Source organism: Triticum urartu, chromosome 7 (genome assembly GCF_003073215.2).
Source record: "Triticum urartu cultivar G1812 chromosome 7, Tu2.1, whole genome shotgun sequence".
Lineage (NCBI taxonomy): Eukaryota > Viridiplantae > Streptophyta > Magnoliopsida > Poales > Poaceae > Triticum > Triticum urartu.
In genome coordinates, this window is record NC_053028.1 from 84,062,911 (window position 1) to 84,081,794 (window position 18,884).

General features: G+C 46.4%; 2 protein-coding genes across 2 annotated transcripts; one reads left to right on the forward strand and one right to left on the reverse strand.

Moving 5' to 3' along the window:
* The first annotated feature begins 256 nt into the window (after positions 1-256).
* LOC125525560 (uncharacterized WD repeat-containing protein C2A9.03-like) lies at positions 257-8,426 on the forward strand. The gene is made up of 10 exons (XM_048690568.1): positions 257-568; positions 671-856; positions 2,121-2,288; positions 2,379-2,465; positions 5,532-5,666; positions 5,799-5,909; positions 6,609-6,700; positions 6,784-6,889; positions 6,981-7,067; positions 7,706-8,426. Exons 2-10 carry the CDS (start codon positions 686-688, stop codon positions 8,117-8,119), a joined length of 1,371 nt encoding a protein of 456 aa, XP_048546525.1. The 5' UTR covers positions 257-568; positions 671-685; the 3' UTR covers positions 8,120-8,426.
* Positions 8,427-10,076: 1,650 nt separating this feature from the next.
* On the reverse strand, positions 10,077-11,126 carry LOC125523178. Its single transcript, XM_048688233.1, has one exon. The coding sequence runs from the start codon at positions 11,017-11,019 to the stop codon at positions 10,228-10,230; it is 792 nt and encodes a 263-aa protein (XP_048544190.1). The 5' UTR covers positions 11,020-11,126; the 3' UTR covers positions 10,077-10,227.
* Positions 11,127-18,884: the final 7,758 nt, after the last annotated feature.

Genomic DNA, 18,884 nt, shown 5'->3' on the forward strand with positions numbered 1-18,884 from the left:
GTCCACAAAGGGGCGGCGCTTGCGTGCTCCCACCCCCTCCTGCCCTAGGAAAACGGTGTTTGTTTAGTTTAGAGTGCGCCCCTCGCAGAAAAACACATGACGGGAAGAATAGAAAAGTAGGGTACCATCAACCATGGGTGTCGTCAATCATCATACTCCTACTCCGACTCGTTGTGCGGCTTCTAGAGGCTCCGTCCGTGTGTATATGTACAGCGCGGGCGGCCTGATCCCTCCCCAACATCCATCCGCCGTCGCTGTCAAATTGTGGATCGAGCGAGCGGAGGCCTTGCCGTCTAGAGCCTCGCTTCGCCGCACGGCACAAAAAGGGGAGCGCCAGCCCGCCCAGCCGCGCTGCCCTCCTCCCCTCCACACGTCTCTGCCCCCCCCCCCCCCCCCCCCCCCCCCCCCCCCCCCCCCCCCCCCCCCCCAGCTCATCCCTCTCCATCTCCTCCCCTCGCCCGCCAATCCGCGCTCCCCCGGCCCGTCCCTGCCCTACGCGCCCGGCGCCGCCCCGCCCCGCCCCGCCCTGCCCTGCTCCGCGCAGCAGACGCAGCGCAGCACAGCACAGGTACGGCTCTGGTTGCTTCGCGCCCCGAGGCGCGGGTCCTCTGAGTGGGTTTGTCTGTGTCCGCGTGGGTTTGATCTGAGCGGTTTGGTTTGATGCGCGCAGGTGGTTGGTTGATTCATGGCCGCCAGCGTGCGGGAAGGTGCGGCGGCGGCGGCGGCTGCGGGGCACGCGGCGGACGATTACGACGTCTCGGACGGCGAGATGGACGTCGACGTCGAGGCCGGCAGCGAGCTCCAGCACGCCGGCGACGACCGGAGGGACGGCGACGGCGACGACGAGTACGCGCTGGTGGGTAACCACTTCCTTCTGGGTTGATGTCGCGGTGGTGTTGGTGGTTCCGCCGCTTGTTTTCTCTGAATCGCGAATCTGAGCCTGCGCCTGCTAGTCCGCTTCCGTTATTTGATTGATTGATTGATTGGCTGTCCGAGGTTCCTTTCTCTTCATAGTATGATTCGAAGTCGAGCGTGGTATTGTTTAGGGTGTTCAGGAGTTTATTATCAGTGGCTTGCCTGTCCTTGTTAGTGCAGCGGCTGGTTCTTCAGAAAAAGAATCATGGGCACAATTAGGTTCGTCCTGAAATCCGATCGCGGTGGCAAGTTCGCAGTGCCGCGGTTTCAGCTTAGTTTTCTAGTACTAGTATGTTTACCACTTCTACCTGGTGGGTGAGAGTTATCCGTTTTATAAGTTAAAAGTCGCGGTAGTTTGCTATGCTATGACAAAGTAGAGAAACATAACTTGCCATCAACAGAAGAACTAGTATATATTCTAAAAAAGAACCACTATATTATGCGAGGGGCGCAATCACTCATTTTAAACATGCGTGTGTCGCGAGAGGAACCTTAGTCCAGTGATTATGCTCAAAAGGGTGCGGAAAGGCTACTTTTAGACCGGGGCTAGTTTACAGTGCTGATTTTTTCCTCACCTAGTCTTTGGGTGCTGAATTCAATATTTATGATAAGGGGGTGACTTGATGTCAATGGTGCTTGTGGAGCAGATTGGTATCGCCCAATCATCCAGCTCGAATTTGCTACTTGTGTTTATCTCCAGCCAATAATGATCTGGCTCACCATTCCCTGTAACGTCGTTTTCACAAGTGGCGTACACTGCATAATTTTCAATGCCCCACTTTGCCAGGCGTTAGATGCGATGTTTCAGTGCCTTTTGAATTGGCTAAGACCAAAGAGCATAAAACATGACTTTCTACTAGAAAAAAAAGGATCCGTGTCTTTGGCCTTGTTGATTATTCAACTGCTGAATAAAAATTAGCGCATGGGGCCGCCATGTTTTGGCGTATGCATGAGAACTATTTATGTGGCCGTACCTGAGTCTATCTAATCATCAAGATCACGACATGGTTGAATAAATTGTGACTGATGTAGCTCATTAAGGATAAATAATTGCTTTAAAAATACTTTGTGTTATTTTTTCCCTTTTGATATTTTAAAGGCTTGGCGAAATTATAATATTGTTCAGGTCTAGTATTTTCCGGTGCTTATATAAAAATATCTTAGTATTAAGCTAAAGCGTATTGATATTTGACTATTTTCTACAGCTCACTAGGATAACTGACACGTCAGCAGCTGAAGCAAGGGCAGGAAAGGATATACAAGGTATACCATGGGAGAGGTTACAAATCACCAGGCAGGATTACAGAAAAGCTAGGTTGGAACAGTACAAGAACTATGAGAACTTCCCTCAGTCCGGAGAGCTCATGGATAAGGTCTTAATTAATATCAATTGTATCTGTCAATGTTTACTCTGTTTTCTAGATGATCAAATTTCCTAAAAGGATCCTCTGAAATGTTAATAGTTGTGCAAGCAAGTGGAGAGCAGCAGCAAGTACTATGAATTTCAATACAACACTCGGATAGTGAAACCCTCAATTCTCCATTTTCAGGTTAGTTGTGATCTGTCTTCTGTTTAATGCAGGATTTGTAGTATGGCATACTTGTTACATCCATTAGCATTACATTATATGGACTTCCGTTTTCCTTCTTCCGCATTAGCATTTATTGTGCTTTCTTTGCAAAGTTCCGTGTCTTATCTGTATCCATATCAACAAGAAGTCTGAAAAGATAACTTAGTTTCCTTTTTTTGTGGGATCTCTGGTTTAAGGGTTCCACTAGAATGGTTTAACTTTATAAATTGTACTGCAGCTTTGAATTAAATGCTGCAGTGGTTACATAGAGTTTCGCATGAAACTGTTAAAAGGATTATAACCCTGAAAATGGGCAATGGAGGTTATTGTGGATTTATAAAGCACTGGTTGATTTGGAACATAGCTGGATATCTGTATCAATTATGTTAACTCAGCTCAAGGCCCGTGATGCAAATACAAAGTTATTCCGCCTCCGTGCAATGGGCGGCAGCGCAAAAATCATATTCCTTTCCTCCACTCGGGCACCTCTGTGGTATCTGATCATAGAGATAAAGCTGATTTGCTCCTCAACCACTTCTGTTTGCTTCCTGGCATGAGTGAGGGCAGAGCCTTCCAACTCGATGGTGATTTCCTGCAGCTGCCTAGGGCAAATCCGAGTCAGTGAGACCCTCCTTTCACCATGGATGAGCTCAAGGTGGCCATTAAGGATATCCCTTCTGAAAAAATCCCTGCCCCTGTTGGTTTTATAGGTTTATTCTTCAAAAAGTGCTGGAGCATTATCAAGTTCGACCTCCTCAGTGCTCTTAACCAGCCGTTTGCAGTTAATGTCCAACATTGGAATTTGCTGAACACTGCTCACGTTGTGCTTATGCTGAAGAAATTGCTGACCTGCTGATTATAAACAGATCAGTTTATTGCAAAGCGTGATGAAGGTTCTCAGAAAATTGCTTGCCCTACGCCTTGCCCCTGAGCTGAATGATCTTATCTCTCCATGTCAAAGTGCTTTCCTTAAGAGATGCATCCAGGGCAATTTCCTACATGTACAGAACCTGATTCACACCTAAATCAGACCGAATCAAAGCCTGCCCTCTTCCTCCTCAAGCTGGATATTGCAAAAGCCTTTGATTTGGTCTGATTTAGGTGTTTTTCTAGCGAGTCCTGGTAATGGGCTAGACGGCGTATTTTTTTTAAGCCTTTGATTCTGTCGGTTTCAAGGCGCAGTTTGGATTCGGGCAGAAGTGGAGAGATCTTATTGCTGTATCTTTGGCTTCCACCTCTTCCTGTGTCCTCAATGGTGTACCTGGCATTCCTTTCCTGCATTGACTACCTCCGCCAGGGTGACCCTTTGTCGCCTCTCCTATTCTTGATATTGCCATCGAGCCGTTGAAGATCCTCAAAAGGGTGACGAACGATGGAATTCTGAGTCAGCTGTCCAGCCGCCATGCAAGGTTCCGTGTTAGTATCTGTGCTGATGATGTCGCCTTGTTCATCAACCCTGTGAGAAGCGAGGTGGATGCCCTGCACTCTGTTCTTGCTGCTTTTGGTGATGTTTCCGGCCTGCGGACAAGTTTCTCAGAATCAACTTCCTTCCATATCCACTGCCCCAACCTGGATATCAATGACACTTTGGCATCCTTCTTGCGTGATCTGGGCTCCCTGCCCTGTTCCTATCTTGGGCTGCCTAGTACTAGGTAACCCAGTAAATTTCAGATCCAACCTGTCCTCTACATTGGCTGCTAAGCTTGCGTGATGGAAAGGAAAGCTTACGACTAAGGCAGGTTGTCTGGCTTTGATAAACTCTGTTTTCACCTCCATCACCACCTACTTTATGACCATTTTCCAGCCAAGCAAGCGGGGTTTCAAGCGTTTTGACAAAATCGGACGCAGGTTCCTCTGGTCTGGCGATGAGGAGGCAAGGGAGCTCAATTTGCTCTTGCCTAAGCAATTCGGAGGTTATCAAAAATCTGGAAAGACCGCTAAATTCTGGACTGATAGTTGGCTTAACGGTGTGTCTCCCAAACCTTGGCCCCTGGCCTGTTCATACTGGCCCGGAGGAAAAAACTTACTGTTGCAGAGGGCTGTTGCAGAGGGGCTCTATGAGGGACGCTGGATGAAGGGACTTCAAAGATCGAACTCTGAACAAGGCCTTCACTCCTTTGCCCAATAATTGCATCAGCTGCAATCCGTATGTAGTCCATATAGAAATCTCTAAAAAGACTTATATTTAGGAACGGAGGAACGGAGGGAGTATCAATCTTTGCCCACAGCCGGATTCAATTCTCTGGAAATGGATTGAAGATAATACCAACACCGCCTCCTCAGCTTTCTTTATCAATTGTACGGCATGATTCCAAGGCCTGAACTCTCCAGAATCTGGCAACTCAAGTTGGAGCCCAAGGTGATTTTTTTTGGCTATCTGGCATCTGCACCGATCGGTTACTAATGGTGGATCACCTGCAAGCCCGGGGTTGGTCACATGGTGATTGGTGTGCCCTGCACGACCAAATTCTTGAACCTGCGGTGCACCTATTCTGTCTGTGCCCTTTCTTTAGGAAAGTCTGCCACCTGACCTGTCGCAAGCACCCGAACCTGAGGCCTAGGCTTTCTTATCTTCAGCGCTTGATGTCATCTTGGTGAAGCGCTTTAGCTTCTGGTCCTAAGAAGGCTGCGGTGACGACGTCTTTTGCTGCTTGGCATATCTGAATGAGGGCAATAAAATTATGTTCTCCAACCAAACCCTTAATCTCCACACCAGGTTGGTTGCCTCATGGAGGAAAGCCTCCAGTCTGTAACTGGCCCCTTGCACAAACAGTGTTTATCCCTTGTACATGCAGCACACTTGTTTAGCAATTGGTCTCTCCGACTCTTGTGCTCTTGCACCTGTACATACACTATCCACTTATAATCTATAATGCAGCAGCAGAACTCCTGCCAGTTACAGTAAAAAATGATGTAAACTCAATGTGTTTGTCTGCATTGTATTATATCTGCCTCATTCTCTACTGAAGATCAGGCCAATTAGATGCATCTAGTCATATGATTCTTAATGCTGCTCACACTGATCAACCCTTTTTTTCCTTGTAGCTTCGGAATTTGTTATGGGCAACTTCAAAGCATGATGTTTATTTCATGTCGAATTCCACAGTAGGCCACTGGTCGTCATTGTCTCACAAAATGACAGATGTTCTTGATTTCTCAGGGCATGTTGCTCCAGCAAAGGTTTTCCTCTTTTAAAGTTCCTGGTGCTTCCTTCTGATCAGTTACTCTTATTTTTTCTCCCAAGTTTGACGTTCTGTTTGTTGATTTATACCGATTATGCAAGTAACCTATATTAATTTGTTGGTTACACAGAAACACCCTGGCTGTGCACTAGAAGGGTTTACTGGCGTTCAAGTTAGCACACTTGCAGTAAATGAGGGTTTGTTGGTCGCTGGTGGTTTTCAAGGAGAACTAGTTTGCAAGGTAAGGTGTTAGGCAGTGTTACTATTACTGTAACCTCCACTTGAATTCTATATCTGCTGCATTTTGTTTTCTTCCAATTTTCTTCTATTTGTGCTAAGTATTTTATATCGGAAGTTACAAAATGGTCAGAAATCATCCTTATGCCTGTTTGAAATAAAGGTTTTTGTTATATTTTATAGGAATATAATCCTCTAGAAAATTTCCCTATGAAGTTCTTTTTGTGATTGTTGGATTAGCTTTGAAAAAATCCTATATGAACTCTTCCTTCACCTTTGGAGAGTTTGAAACATCTAGTCAACCTCATGTTTTCAGTAAGAAGTTCAACCTCTTCTTTCTCTAGTCAAGAAGTATTTGCTTGTAAAGTTCAGGTGGACCTTCCAGACAGATATTTTAACTCCCGTAAAAAATCCAGGAGACATGATATCCAATTCCTGTGGTTTTACTATTTTTACGTCTTTCCACTCTGCATTCTAAATTGGTCATATCTCCCTTCTGTTGTTAGGCTGACATATACTCCCTTAGTATATAGGCAGCAGAGTAGGAATGAGAAACAAAAGAGACACTGCATAAGGGAGTAGTATATACTTATATAGGCAGCAGATTGGCCTTAGTTTCTCTTTAATCGAATACCTGATTTATATAAATGGTAAATCATGAATAGCAGGCTTACATGCTCTGCATTTCTTTGTATTTATTCAGAGTCTAGGAGAACGTGATGTTAAGTTCTGCACAAGGACTACTTTGAGTGACAATGCTATCACAAATGCTATGGATATACACAGATCTACAAGGTAAAAAATTCACTTGCAGGCCTCGCATCTGAAGTTGTAGATATTGTTATAGAAATCTGAAGGTTTGCAAAATACTCATGCAGTGGAAGCTTGCGCATTACGGTATCGAATAATGATTCTGGTGTTCGTGAATTCGACATGGAAAGATTTCAGCTCTTGAATCACTTCCGTTTTAACTGGCCAGTGAATGTAAGTTCTATCTCTTCAAGATCACATAAAGATTTCAGGTTATTGTACCTTTCTTAACCGTTCCCCTTACCTGTCGTTTCCCCAATGACAGCACACATCTGTGAGCCCGGACAAGAAACTTTTGGCAGTAGTTGGAGATGACCGGGACGCTCTTCTTGTTGATTCACGAAATGGCAAGGTATTTGGCTAGTTGTATATGCTTGTTATCAGCCATTGTCTTTTGTAGGTATCTCAGATTTTATTATGTTGGTTTAATTTTATTATTGGCTCCTTGCATTACTAATAAAGTGAGATGTAATCACCTTAATTATATTTATGACTGCATTGAAAGGGTTTCTTGGTGTATTCTTTTTTCTTGGACTTCCATTCCTACTGTGGAGAATGATGTACATGCATCAGTCTTCCTTGTTTCCATGCATAGGAAGATTTTGCCAGCTGTTTATTTTTGTGAAAATCGCATATCATGGGACATACTATATCCTGGTGCAATGCCTAGTTTGAAACGCCGGTGTTTTCAATCATAAATCAACTATGCTGGTGATCCTCTTTGGAAAGATCAAAGTGGAACCAGGGAGTTGGAAGTTTGTGGCAAACAAGACTAATTGCAAATGATGTCCTAGTTTTTCTTTTGCGTTTCACCTTCTGATTGTTTTTATTATTGCACAGGGCTCTGCCCTTGATGTTTCATCTTTATCAATAAAACAGGCAGAGGCCATGCCTCTTTTGTGAAGGAAGAAAACTGTTTTGAAGGCATTATCGTGACTGTGTTGTGTTATCTGGACAGATCAGTATTCAATTTTTCTTTCCTGTGTGCAGGTAACTTCTACCCTAGTTGGCCATCTGGACTACTCATTTGCCTCAGCATGGCACCCGGACGGTGTCACCTTTGCAACCGGGAACCAGGACAAGACCTGCCGGGTCTGGGACATCCGGAACCCGTCGACCTCCCTCGCGGTCCTGAGGGGCAACATCGGCGCAATCCGGTGCATCCGCTACTCCTCGGACGGGCGGTTCCTTCTCTTCTCCGAGCCCGCCGACTTTGTGCACGTCTACAGCGCCGCCGAGTGCTACCGGAAGCGGCAGGAGATTGACTTCTTCGGCGAGATCTCCGGGATCTCGCTCAGCCCGGACGACGAGTCCCTGTTCGTGGGGGTGTGCGACCGCGTCTACGCCAGCCTGCTGAATTATAGGATGGTACACGCCAACGGGTACCTGGACTCGTACATGTAGATGAATAAAACCTTTGTGTTTGACGGGCAAGAAAGAGCGCCAGAACTGCTGAAAATCTGAAGATCTCGCTTGGCCCGGGTGACGAGCCCCTGTTGTTCGAGGGGGCGAGATATGTCAGCATGCTCCATTACAGGATAGTCCAGGTGTGCCTTCGGGCACCTGGACTCTGTACATGTAGAGAAAGAAAACTTGGTGCGAAGTTTAGTGTGTTCGTGTAAAGGAAGAGCGGAATTGCTTAAAATCTGCCGAACTGTAACTTTAATGAGATCAGTATGGAATTTATACCAACTTCACCTTCGAACGCAAACAGAGTCGAGTTTGAGTGAGCTGAGCTGAGGTCGGGTTAGCTCCTATAAGTTGAAGCGCCTTCAGTTAGAGTAAGGATGCAACTGTGCATTCCATGAATTATTCCGTCAGTGTACGTGAATCGTTTTCCCTCTGGAGACGGGCGACTAGAAACCCTAGCCGCGACCAGGGGAGCCGAGCCTTTCCAGTGCTGCCTTCCAGCGTCTCCCCTCAGCCGGGTGCTGTCTTTCAGCAGCTCCCCTCTGCCAACGACCTCTTGGTCTGTATCGAGGATATCTGGAAGACGGGTCATTTATTGGGTTCGTGGTTGATGCCTGATAGGTATGATTTTCTCTCTAGCGTCTTAGTTGTGTGGGGGTTGCCATATCTAGTGGGGTGGGAGATGGAGGTGTTGTATCACATGGGCTGACTTATCATGGGTTTGGGCATGTGAGTTTGTTGACGAATTATAAAGCTCACAATTCAGCTAGGCATGCTTTATCGCTGGCTCGGGGAACCCATATTTGGTTAGGCCAACCCTATCATCCTATATGTATTCCTAAGGTGACTATCAATAAAAACTTGGATGATTGTGTTAAAAAATACTGTGATTGGATGCGTCGGGGTTGTCATTCTCTCCTCCCTACCTGAAATACCACATGCCAAACCCTATATTCGGGTCTTTTCGGATCGGACAAAGGCAGTGCTATAAGCTATGCTTGGTCGCATGTTCCCTATTGGCAGCATCGTCTTGGAGATGGTTCTCGCCTAAGGGATCTGTGGTTCATGGCAGTTGTTGCCTATTAGTGGCGGTTTGTGTGGCAATGATGATGGTAATGAGTGAGTTCAGGGTCACAACAAGGTTGTCGTACTCTCTTCGACTTTTGCCAGGATCGTGGTGGTATGTTTGCCGAGGAGTCGGAGCTACGATGGCATGGTTCGGATGGTGATGCTGAAAAGTGAGGGGTGGTCTAGCTCGGCAGCCCTTTGCGATGCCAAATTTGCATATTTATCTCTCATGGCTTGGCATTCGAACTTAGGGCTAGTTCTTTTGAGGCCTATGGGCTGGTTGTGGAAATAAGTTGTCCCCTTCCTTGTTTATTCTAGAGGCCATTAAGAGTTAAGTAGTAGTTTTTTAGAATAAAATTTTAGTTTGTGCTTCTAGAATAAGTTGAGAAGGGAGCAGCTAGCTTATTTCCATAACTACTCATAAGCCCAAAAGAATTGGCCCTTAGAGTTGTGTTGTTGTTGACGTGTGTGGTCGATCGTTTGGCATGGATCCATGTGTGGCGTACACGGTGAGGATTTCATCCATGATCATTAACTGAAGATAAATTTAGAGTTACATACGAGTGATAACCATCCTCGACGGTGGTGTTTCTTCTCGGTGGTGTGTGTGAGATCTTTATTCTTAGCCAGTTCGTAATGGTGGTGCCTGCCATCGTGACGGCCAGCGTGTTCGCAATGTTTTTCCGTAGTTAACCTAGTCGACAATTGTCTTATATACTACTCCTTCCACCCAATAATATAAGAATATAGTGTCAAAAACGCTATTATATCATGGGACGATGCTTTTGCCTTTGAGTTCGGAAAAAGAACTCATATTGAGTTCGGAAAAAGAACTCACAGGGACCAGAGCGAGAGAAAGAAAGGTTAAAGAGAGAGAGAGAGAGAAAGAAAAAGGTTGTGTTTTCAACTCGCCTAGGGAAGCATACATATAGATCGAAACAAAGAAACCAACATTTTCTAGTAGACCACGCTAACAAAACTAGAAAAGGCACTAGAGCAGTCGCGATGCGCCGGCGAACCATGAACGGCAATAGCTACCGTGCCGATGCGGCGGCGGCGGCGCTCTGGTTGAGCATGGATTTGATGCGCTCCAGCTTGAGCTCCTCCCGGAACTGCCGGATGAACCGCTCGGCCCGCGCGTTCACCTCCGCCTTCTCTTCTACCTCCGCGTACGCGCGCCGCTCGACGATCTCCGCCACCTTCGCCGGCTCCCGCTTCCTCAGCTTCTCCGTCGTAGCACCCTTGGCGGCCGCCGTGGCTGGCGTTGGCTCCGGCGCCGGCGCGTCTCGCTGCCGGAACGCTACTGCTGTGCACGCGTCTCCCAAGCATCTAGACGTCTCCGTCCGCGTCTCTGCTCCTGCCTTGTCGCTCCCTGACATCGAAGCCGCTGAACGCAGTCCCGCTTCGGCTGCTGCACCAGGAGCACTCTGTGTCGACGGAGCCACCGTTGCCGTCATGCTTTCTCCGGCCGGCAGGGTCGGCTCTGGCCTCACCGCGTGCCTGATCTCCTCTCCTCCCTCTTCTTGCGACGACGTGTAGTACTCTTGCACGTGGTGGAGCTGCGACGGCGACGCCGGCGGCGTGAGGCCGCTGTCGTAGTCGTGCTCGGGCACGGAGTGGAAGGCGGCGAAGACGGACATGGAGCGGAGGCGCTCCATGACCATGGACGACGCGCTCCGGGTGAGCCTCCTCCGCCTAGCCACCTGCGCGTCGCCGCCCTGCGCCCAGGACAAGACGGCCACGGCGCCGACGACGACGTTGAAGAAGAGGAAACACGCCGCGCCGGAGCCGAGCCACGGCCAGCACCAGGCAGACTCCGCCGCCATTCTAATGAATCTTTTACAGGTATGGAGGCTTTCCAGCGAGATGGAGATACACTGGTGGTGATCGATGAGTAGATGGTGAAGACTGAGGAATGAAGTGAGGAGTCAGAAGCACACTTAGTGTGGCGTATATGTAGTACACTAGCTAGGCGTGTACAGCGACAGCTGCTTTAAGCTTTGTTGAGATGATGAGCACGTATAAACCATAAACTATAACGAGTACAAAGAAAGAATACGCGTACGTACAAAAGCTAGCTCCGTGGTTGTTAAAATGTTGAGCACGTGTACTTCATGAAATTGGGGCCATTATTCAACTCCAATTGGTTTGGTTGCTTCATCAACCAGCAGCCTGCGAGAACATTCCCCGCGGATTTGACTACGGTTAATTGTTCCTTTCTACACATGGCCCGACATTGGTTGGTTCCAGTCTTAATAATTTACCGCAGTATCTAGCATGGTTTGGCTCCACTGGATAGACTTCAGTAATTTGTTACTCCAACTGGTACCGGTTTGACGCGTCAGATGATCCTATCGTTTCCTTCACATTGCTTCCTCCGTCTCCATACGTCCTTGTTCGATTTCTCTCTTTCTGTCTGAAAAGAGCCATGAAAATGTATAAACATGATAGTCTTAAAGTATGTATGTATTTTCTAGTGTGCTCGTGCTGTTTTGACCGTTTCACTTGCCGGTTTACAACATGTAATTTTCGGTGAGAAAGCGAGCCTAGCTCACTTTGGGAGATGTAATAGAAATTGGTATTGTTGGAATTTTGCTAGTAGGCTTTTGGCTCAAAGCCCAACTAAAATTCTGAAATTCTCTTGGCTCATTCATACACATATGTGAGTGGAGTGAGTCAGGGCCGTACCCGCGAAAATGGGGGCCCTGTGCCAAATCAAAAATTAGGCCCTTGATAAAATCGTTGGCAATTAGGAAAACACGATTTTGGCAGAAAGTGATTCATATAAAAATATGATTCTCAAAACAAAATTAGTATAATAGGGGATGTATCAAAGCAAACTTCATGTATGGATCTTGTTGCTGCGTAGTCGAAGTACATCTTATAAGAAAGCTATTCTCAGAACCCGGAAATACTAGATTATTTATCATAAAACATGACATCTTTCTTCTCGCAAAAAAAAAACCTTGTCATCCTTCTAGCATTCTTTTGATATTCTTTGTACGCAATGTTATTCAAAATGTCATTTGACTCTTGCTAAAAACACTTATCATAAAATGGCATCTTTTTGAGATTCGGTTCTTAGTTCGCTATAAACTTATGATGTATTAAAAATAGAACATATAAACAAAAGACCATTCGGCATGAGAACTATGTCAGAAACAATGAACATAGAAACAAAAACAGATGAAATGAACTTTGATTTATTTGGGAAGAAGACCATGTGCGGCCGGCGGCAACGAGTCTGATAGTCTGGTTCAAGATCTCATCAGGCAGGCACCTCTGTCTGGACTCCGACTCCAATTGGTGCATCCAGGTCACAGGCTCACCGCGAAGGAAGCAAGCAACAATGGAATCTAAAGAAGCAGAGAAGACATGCGAAATTGAGAAGAAACCACCGAATAATTAGGTGGACCGAGGGTGTAGCGTGCCTATACATTCCAACGGATAAGCTGCGAAGGAATTAATCCAAGAAAGCTGCGACGGAGGTATGGATTTACACGGCTCGTTGGAAGTTATAAAGAGAGCAAAGAGAAAGAAAGGGAGAATATGAAGTTGGAGAGGCGTGCATGAGATGGAGTAACTACGGTGCAGGTTCCAACCAGTCAAATGCATTGCTTAATCATTAATAGTAGTAGCAGTAAACAAATTGGAGGCCCTGTGTAGTCGAACATGCTGCACAGGTGTCCTGTCTCTTCTACCACTTGTATGGGCATGAGAAGAGGAGACCTGCACGTGCGCTCCTCCTCCTCGCTCGCCTCGCCACGCCTTGCCTCGTCACGACGCGGGTTGTGGGATTGAGCCGAGCCGAGGATAGAGCTACAAGTCTTCTCCATCCCTCCTTTCGGCGTGCACCGGGAGAAGGGACAGCAGGCCTCCGGAACCCCGCCTCTCGTGATCCTGTACGGGAGAGGGGTGATCAGGTTTTTGGGGAGCACACTCACGCGACTGCTGGCAGCGACGACTTCGCGAACGACGACTTCTTCCCCGACCTCGGCAACCTCATCCTCGATGACATGGGTGACAACGTCAACGCCGGCGGTGCTGCTCCCGCTGCACCGTATGTGATTCTATCCTTCCTGTTCGAGATCGTGATAGAATTCATGTTTCTAGTGTGTGCCCTAGATGTGATCTGTTCATCTGCTATGCTAGTTCGCATGATTAGTTTAATCTCTGCTACTGTAGTCATGATCTATTTCCTATTTATTCGGATTAAATCTCGTAGTAATTTGCTCATATTTCCATCAATCCAAAAACCTGATTATAGGCAATTTACTCCGAGTGGTTTTGCTGCGCATCTGAAGCCGCCTGCCTTTAAGGGGGCGCAATATAAGAGGTGGCGCACGAGAGCAGTCTACTGGTTTCAGACCATGGGCTGCTATGACGCCACCAAGGGCAAGCCTGAGGGTGATCTTAATCTAGCACAGCTGGAAGCTTTCGAGAAGATCGATACCCTCTTTAAAGGCGCTCTTCTAAGTGTTCTTGATGACTCCATTGTGGATTCATATATGTCGTTTGAGAACGACAAGGACATGTGGGCTGCGCTCGAGGCCAAGTTTGGTGCCTCAGACGCCGGCAGCGAGTTGTACGTCATGGAGCAATTCTATGACTACAAGATAACTGATGAGCGCCCTGTTGTACAGCAGGCTCATGAGATACAGTCGCTCACAAAAGAACTTGAGTACTTCAAGTGTGTGTTACCAGACAAGTTTGTTGCCGGAGGCATCATTGCCAAGCTTCCACCTTCGTGGAACAATTTTGCTACTTCCCTGAAACACAAGAGATAGGAGTTTTCCGTTGCGGATCTCATTGGTACTCTTGATGTTGAAGAGAAGGCGAGAGTAAAGGACACACGTGCTCGAGTTGCTGAGGGAGGTTCTAGTGCCCACATGGTACAGAAGAAGAACTCCCAGCCCAACAAGTTCAAAAACAATAAGAACAAAACTCAGGGCAAAGGCAAGTTTGATACAAAGAACAAGCCATCACATTCTACCAACTTCAAGAAGAATTCTCATAAGAAGGGGAAGGGACTTTGCCATGTCTGCGGTGATCCTAATCACTGGGCTCCGAAGTGTCCTAACCGCTTTGAGGAGCGCGAACATGAGAAGAGCGGCAAGTCCGCTAATGTTGTCATCAGTGATATTGATATGAAGGAATCAGGGTATGGTATTTTTCCTGCCATCCTTTCAGTATTTCAATCCCCTGATTGGTTAATTGACACCGGTGCCAATGTACATGTTTGTACTGATGCCTCCATGTTTTCTTCTTACCAGGCAACAGGGACTTCACCCGTGCTGATGGGGAACGGGTCACATGCCATCGTTCAAGGTGTTGGTACGGTCGATCTGAAGTTTACTTCGGGGAAGACTGTGCGTCTGAAGAACGTTCATCATGTGCCGTCCATAAATAAAAATCTCGTTAGCGGTTCCCGTTTATGTCGAGATGGTTTTAAGTTGGTTTTCGAATCCAATAAAGTTGTAATTTCTAAGTATGGACAATTTGTTGGAAAAGGCTATGAGAGCGGAGGCTTGTTCCGCCTGTCTTTGTTAGATATTTGCACTAAAGTTATTAATAATGTTTGCCACAACAATGAGTCTGATATTTGGCATTCACGACTTTGTCACATTAACTTTGGTTGCATGACGCGGCTAGCCAATATGAATTTAATTCCGAAAATCTCTACTATCAAAGGCTCTAAGTGCCAAGTATGTGTGCAAGCTAAGCAACCTCGCAAGTCCCATAAGACTGCAGAGGCAAGAGACTTGGCGCCACTAGAGCTTATACACTCTGATCTTTGTGAGATGAATGGTGTGTTGACAAAAGGTGGAGAGAGATACTTCATGACGTTGATTGATGACTCCACTAGATATTGTTATGTGTATCTCCTGAAATCAAAAGATGAGGCTTTAACTTTCTTCAAAAACTATAAAGCTGAGGCAGAGAACCAACTTGATTGAAAAATTAAATGGCTTAGGTCCGATCGTGGTGGAGAGTATTTTTCCAATGAATTTGATATGTTTTGTGCGGAACATGGTATAATCCATGAGAGGACGCCTCCCTACTCACCTCAGTCAAATGGGGTAGCCGAAAGAAAGAACCGAACTCTAACTGATATGGTTAACACCATGTTAGACACATAGGGTCTTTCCAAGGAATGGTGGGGGGAGGCGCTAATGACTGCGTGTCATGTCCTAAACCGAGTTCCCACAAAGCATAAGACCATGACTCCGTTTGAGGAATGGGAACGGAAAAGATCGAAACTCTCTTACCTACGTACTTGGGGTTGTTTGGTGAAAGTCAATATACCAATTTCCAAGAAGCGCAAGCTTGGACCAAAAACCGTGGATTGTGTTCTTCTGGGCTATGCTTTTCATAGCATTGGCTATAGATTTTTGATAATAAAATCTGAGGTATCCGACATGCATGTTGGTACGATTATGGAGTCGAATGATGCAACTTTCTTTGAGGACATATTTCCTATGAAGGATATGTCGAGTTCATCAAATCAGGAGATACCTACTCCATCTAGTGAGGAATTCACTATAATTCCTGAACCCACCATTGCGATGGAACACGTTGAGAATCCTGTTGAGGGTGACAATGGAACTCCTATGAGGAGTAAGAGACAGAGGACTGCAAAGTCCTTTGGTGATGATTTCATTGTGTACCTCGTGGATGACACACCCAGGACTATTTCAGAAGTCTATGCATCTCCTGATGCGGACTACTGGAAGGAAGATGTACGTAGCGAGATGGATTCCATCTTAGCTAATGGTACCTGGGAGATCACTGACCATCCTTATGGGTGCAAACCTGTAGGATGTAAGTGGGTGTTCAAGAAGAAGCTTAGACCTGATGGTACGATTGAAAAATACAAGGCATGACTTGTGGCCAAGGGTTATACCCAGAAAGAAGGTGAAGACTTCTTTGACACTTACTCACCCGTGGCTAGACTGACCACTATTCGGGTGCTACTATCACTGGCTGCCTCACATGGTCTTCTCGTTCATCAAATGGACGTTAAGACAACTTTCCTCAATGGAGAGTTGAAGGAGGAAATTTACATGGATCAGCCAGATGGTTTTGTAGTACCTTGTCAGGAAGGAAAGGTGTGCAAGTTATTAAAGTCTTTATATGGCCTTAAACAAGCTCCTAAGGAGTGGCATGAGAAGTTCGAAAGAACATTAACTGCTGCCGGCTTTGTAGTAAATGATGGTGACAAGTGCGTGTACTATCGCTATGGTGGGGGCGAAGGAGTTATTCTTTGTCTGTATGTCGACGACATACTGATCTTTGGAACCAAACTTGATTTAATCAAGGAGGTTAAGGATTTCTTATCTCGCTATTTTGAGATGAAGGATCTAGGAGTAGCTGATGTTATCTTAAACATCAAGCTGTTGAGAGATGAGAATGGTGGGATCACACTGCTTCAGTCTCACTATGTGGAAAAGGTCTTGAGTCGTTTTGGGTATAGCGACTGCACGCCTTCTCCAACTCCATATGATGCTAGTGTGTTGCTTCGAAAGAACCGACGGATTGCTAGAGATCAACTGAGGTATTCTCAGATTATTGGCTCGCTTATGTATTTGGCGAGTGCCACGAGGTCTGACATCTCTTTTGCTGTGAGCAAGCTGGGTCGGTTTGTGTCAAAACCGGGAGATGATCATTGGCATGCGCTTGAGAGAGTTATGCACTATTTGAAAGGCACCACGAGCTATGGGATTCACTACACCGGGTATCCAAGGGTACTGGAGGGTTATAGTGACTCAAACTGGATATCTGATGCTGATGAGATTAAGGCCACAAGTGGTTATGTTTTCACACTTGGTGGTGGCGCTGTTTCCTGGAAGTCTTGCAAGCAGACCATCTTAATGAGGTCAACTATGGAAGCAGAACTCACAGCATTAGACACTGCCACTGTTGAAGCAGAGTGGCTTCGTGAACTCTTGATGGACTTACCTATGGTTGAAAAACCAATACCCCATATCCCGATGAACTGTGATAATCAAACGGTGATCATCAAAATAAATAGTTCAAAGGACAATATGAAGTCCTCAAGGCATGTGAAGAGGAGACTGAAATCTATCAGAAAATTGAGGAACTGCGGAGTTATTACGTTGGATTATATCCAAACGTCAAAAAATTGGCAGATCCCTTCACAAAGGGTCTATCACGTAATGTGATAGTTAATGCATCGATGGAGATGGGTCTGAGACCCACCGCATGAGTTTTCCATAGTGGTAACCCACTCTATGTGATTGGAGATCCCGTGAAGTAGAAGTGGGAGACAAGCTGTTGGTCAGCTGGGAGGAGAGTATCCCTATATTACCTATCCCACTCCAAGAAGATGCAATACTCTCCTGATCTGCATGGCAGGTTGATACTTATCTTAATGTGTTCCAAGTGGCTTATTCGGGTAAGCAGAGATGTTGTCCTGCAGAACATCTTCTGAGGAACACACCTATATGAATTTGACTGTTAACGTCGCAGTCTGTGAGAATTGGGTGTTCTCTAATAAATTCATGAAAAGGCCCTGGAGTATGACGTATACGCTCCACCCGCGGGGAAGCCTTGCGGCAGCCCAGTATCGATCAAGAATTTGTGTGAAACTAGTCTCGCAGAAAACTTGTAGTTCAAGGCATAGTCCACTATTCAAGTTGTGATCTAGTGTAGCATAAATCTCTAAGTGGAAGTTCAACTTCACAGTCTCCACTAAGCACCGGTATATAAACAATGTTTTGGAACTAAATGGTGAGATGTGCCAATGAGACTTTGTGGGGGATTGTTGGAATTTCGCTAGTAGGCCTTTGGCCCAAAGCCCAACTAAAATTCTGAAATTCTCTTGGCCCATTCATGCACACATGTGAGTGGAGTGAGTGAGGCTAAAGTTTAGTCCCACCCCGGAAGTTGAGAGAGAGTTGCACCTCTTTATAAGGTGAGCTCTTCTACCACTTGTATGAGCATGATAAGAGGAGGCCTACACGCGTGCTCCTCCTCCTCGCTCGCCTCGCCACGCCACGCCTCGTCACGACGCGGGTTGCGGGATTGAGCCGAACCGAGGACAGAGCTATGCACGTTGTCTATATTTTTGCTGCTCGGGAAAAATTAATGAGTCATTAATTAATAATTAACGGACACGTTAATTACCAAACCGTTTCCGATTCTTTTGGATCGTGACAACTCGGACGTGGGGTTTACTCCCACAACCTACCCGGCCCGCACTATATAGTCAGGCAGACGTCTACCCTAACCGCCGCCGCTTCGTATGGTTTCTCACCACCGTTCCAGATCATTGCGCCGCCAAGCAAGTCTTCTCCATCCATCCTTTCAGCGTGCACCGGGAGAAGGGACAGCAGGCCTCCGGAACCCCGCCTCTCGTGATCCTGTACGGGAGAGGGGCGATCAGGTTTTTGGGGAGCGCACTCGCGCGACTGCTGGCAGCGACGACTTCGTGAACGACGACTTCTTCCCCGACCTTGGCAACCTCATCCTCGACGACATGGGCGACAACGTCAACACCGGCGGTGCTGCTCCCGCTACACCATATGTGATTCTATCCTTCCTGTTCGAGATCGTGGTAGAATTCATGTTTCTAGTATGTGCCCTAGATGTGATCTGTTCATCTGCTATGCTAGTTCGCATGATTAGTTTAATCTCTGCTAATGTAGTCATGATCTATTTCCTATTTATT

Bases quoted from the DNA above. Each gene is read 5' to 3' on its own strand.
- LOC125523178 (XM_048688233.1), bottom strand. From the start codon at position 11,019: ATGGCGGCGGAGTCTGCCTGGTGCTGGCCGTGGCTCGGCTCCGGCGCG.
- LOC125525560 (XM_048690568.1), top strand. From the start codon at position 686: ATGGCCGCCAGCGTGCGGGAAGGTGCGGCGGCGGCGGCGGCTGCGGGG. The intron at 2,466-5,531 runs GTTAGTTGTGAT...TTTTCCTTGTAG, and splicing joins CCTCAATTCTCCATTTTCAG to CTTCGGAATTTGTTATGGGC. The intron at 5,667-5,798 runs GTTTTCCTCTTT...TTGGTTACACAG, and splicing joins GGCATGTTGCTCCAGCAAAG to AAACACCCTGGCTGTGCACT.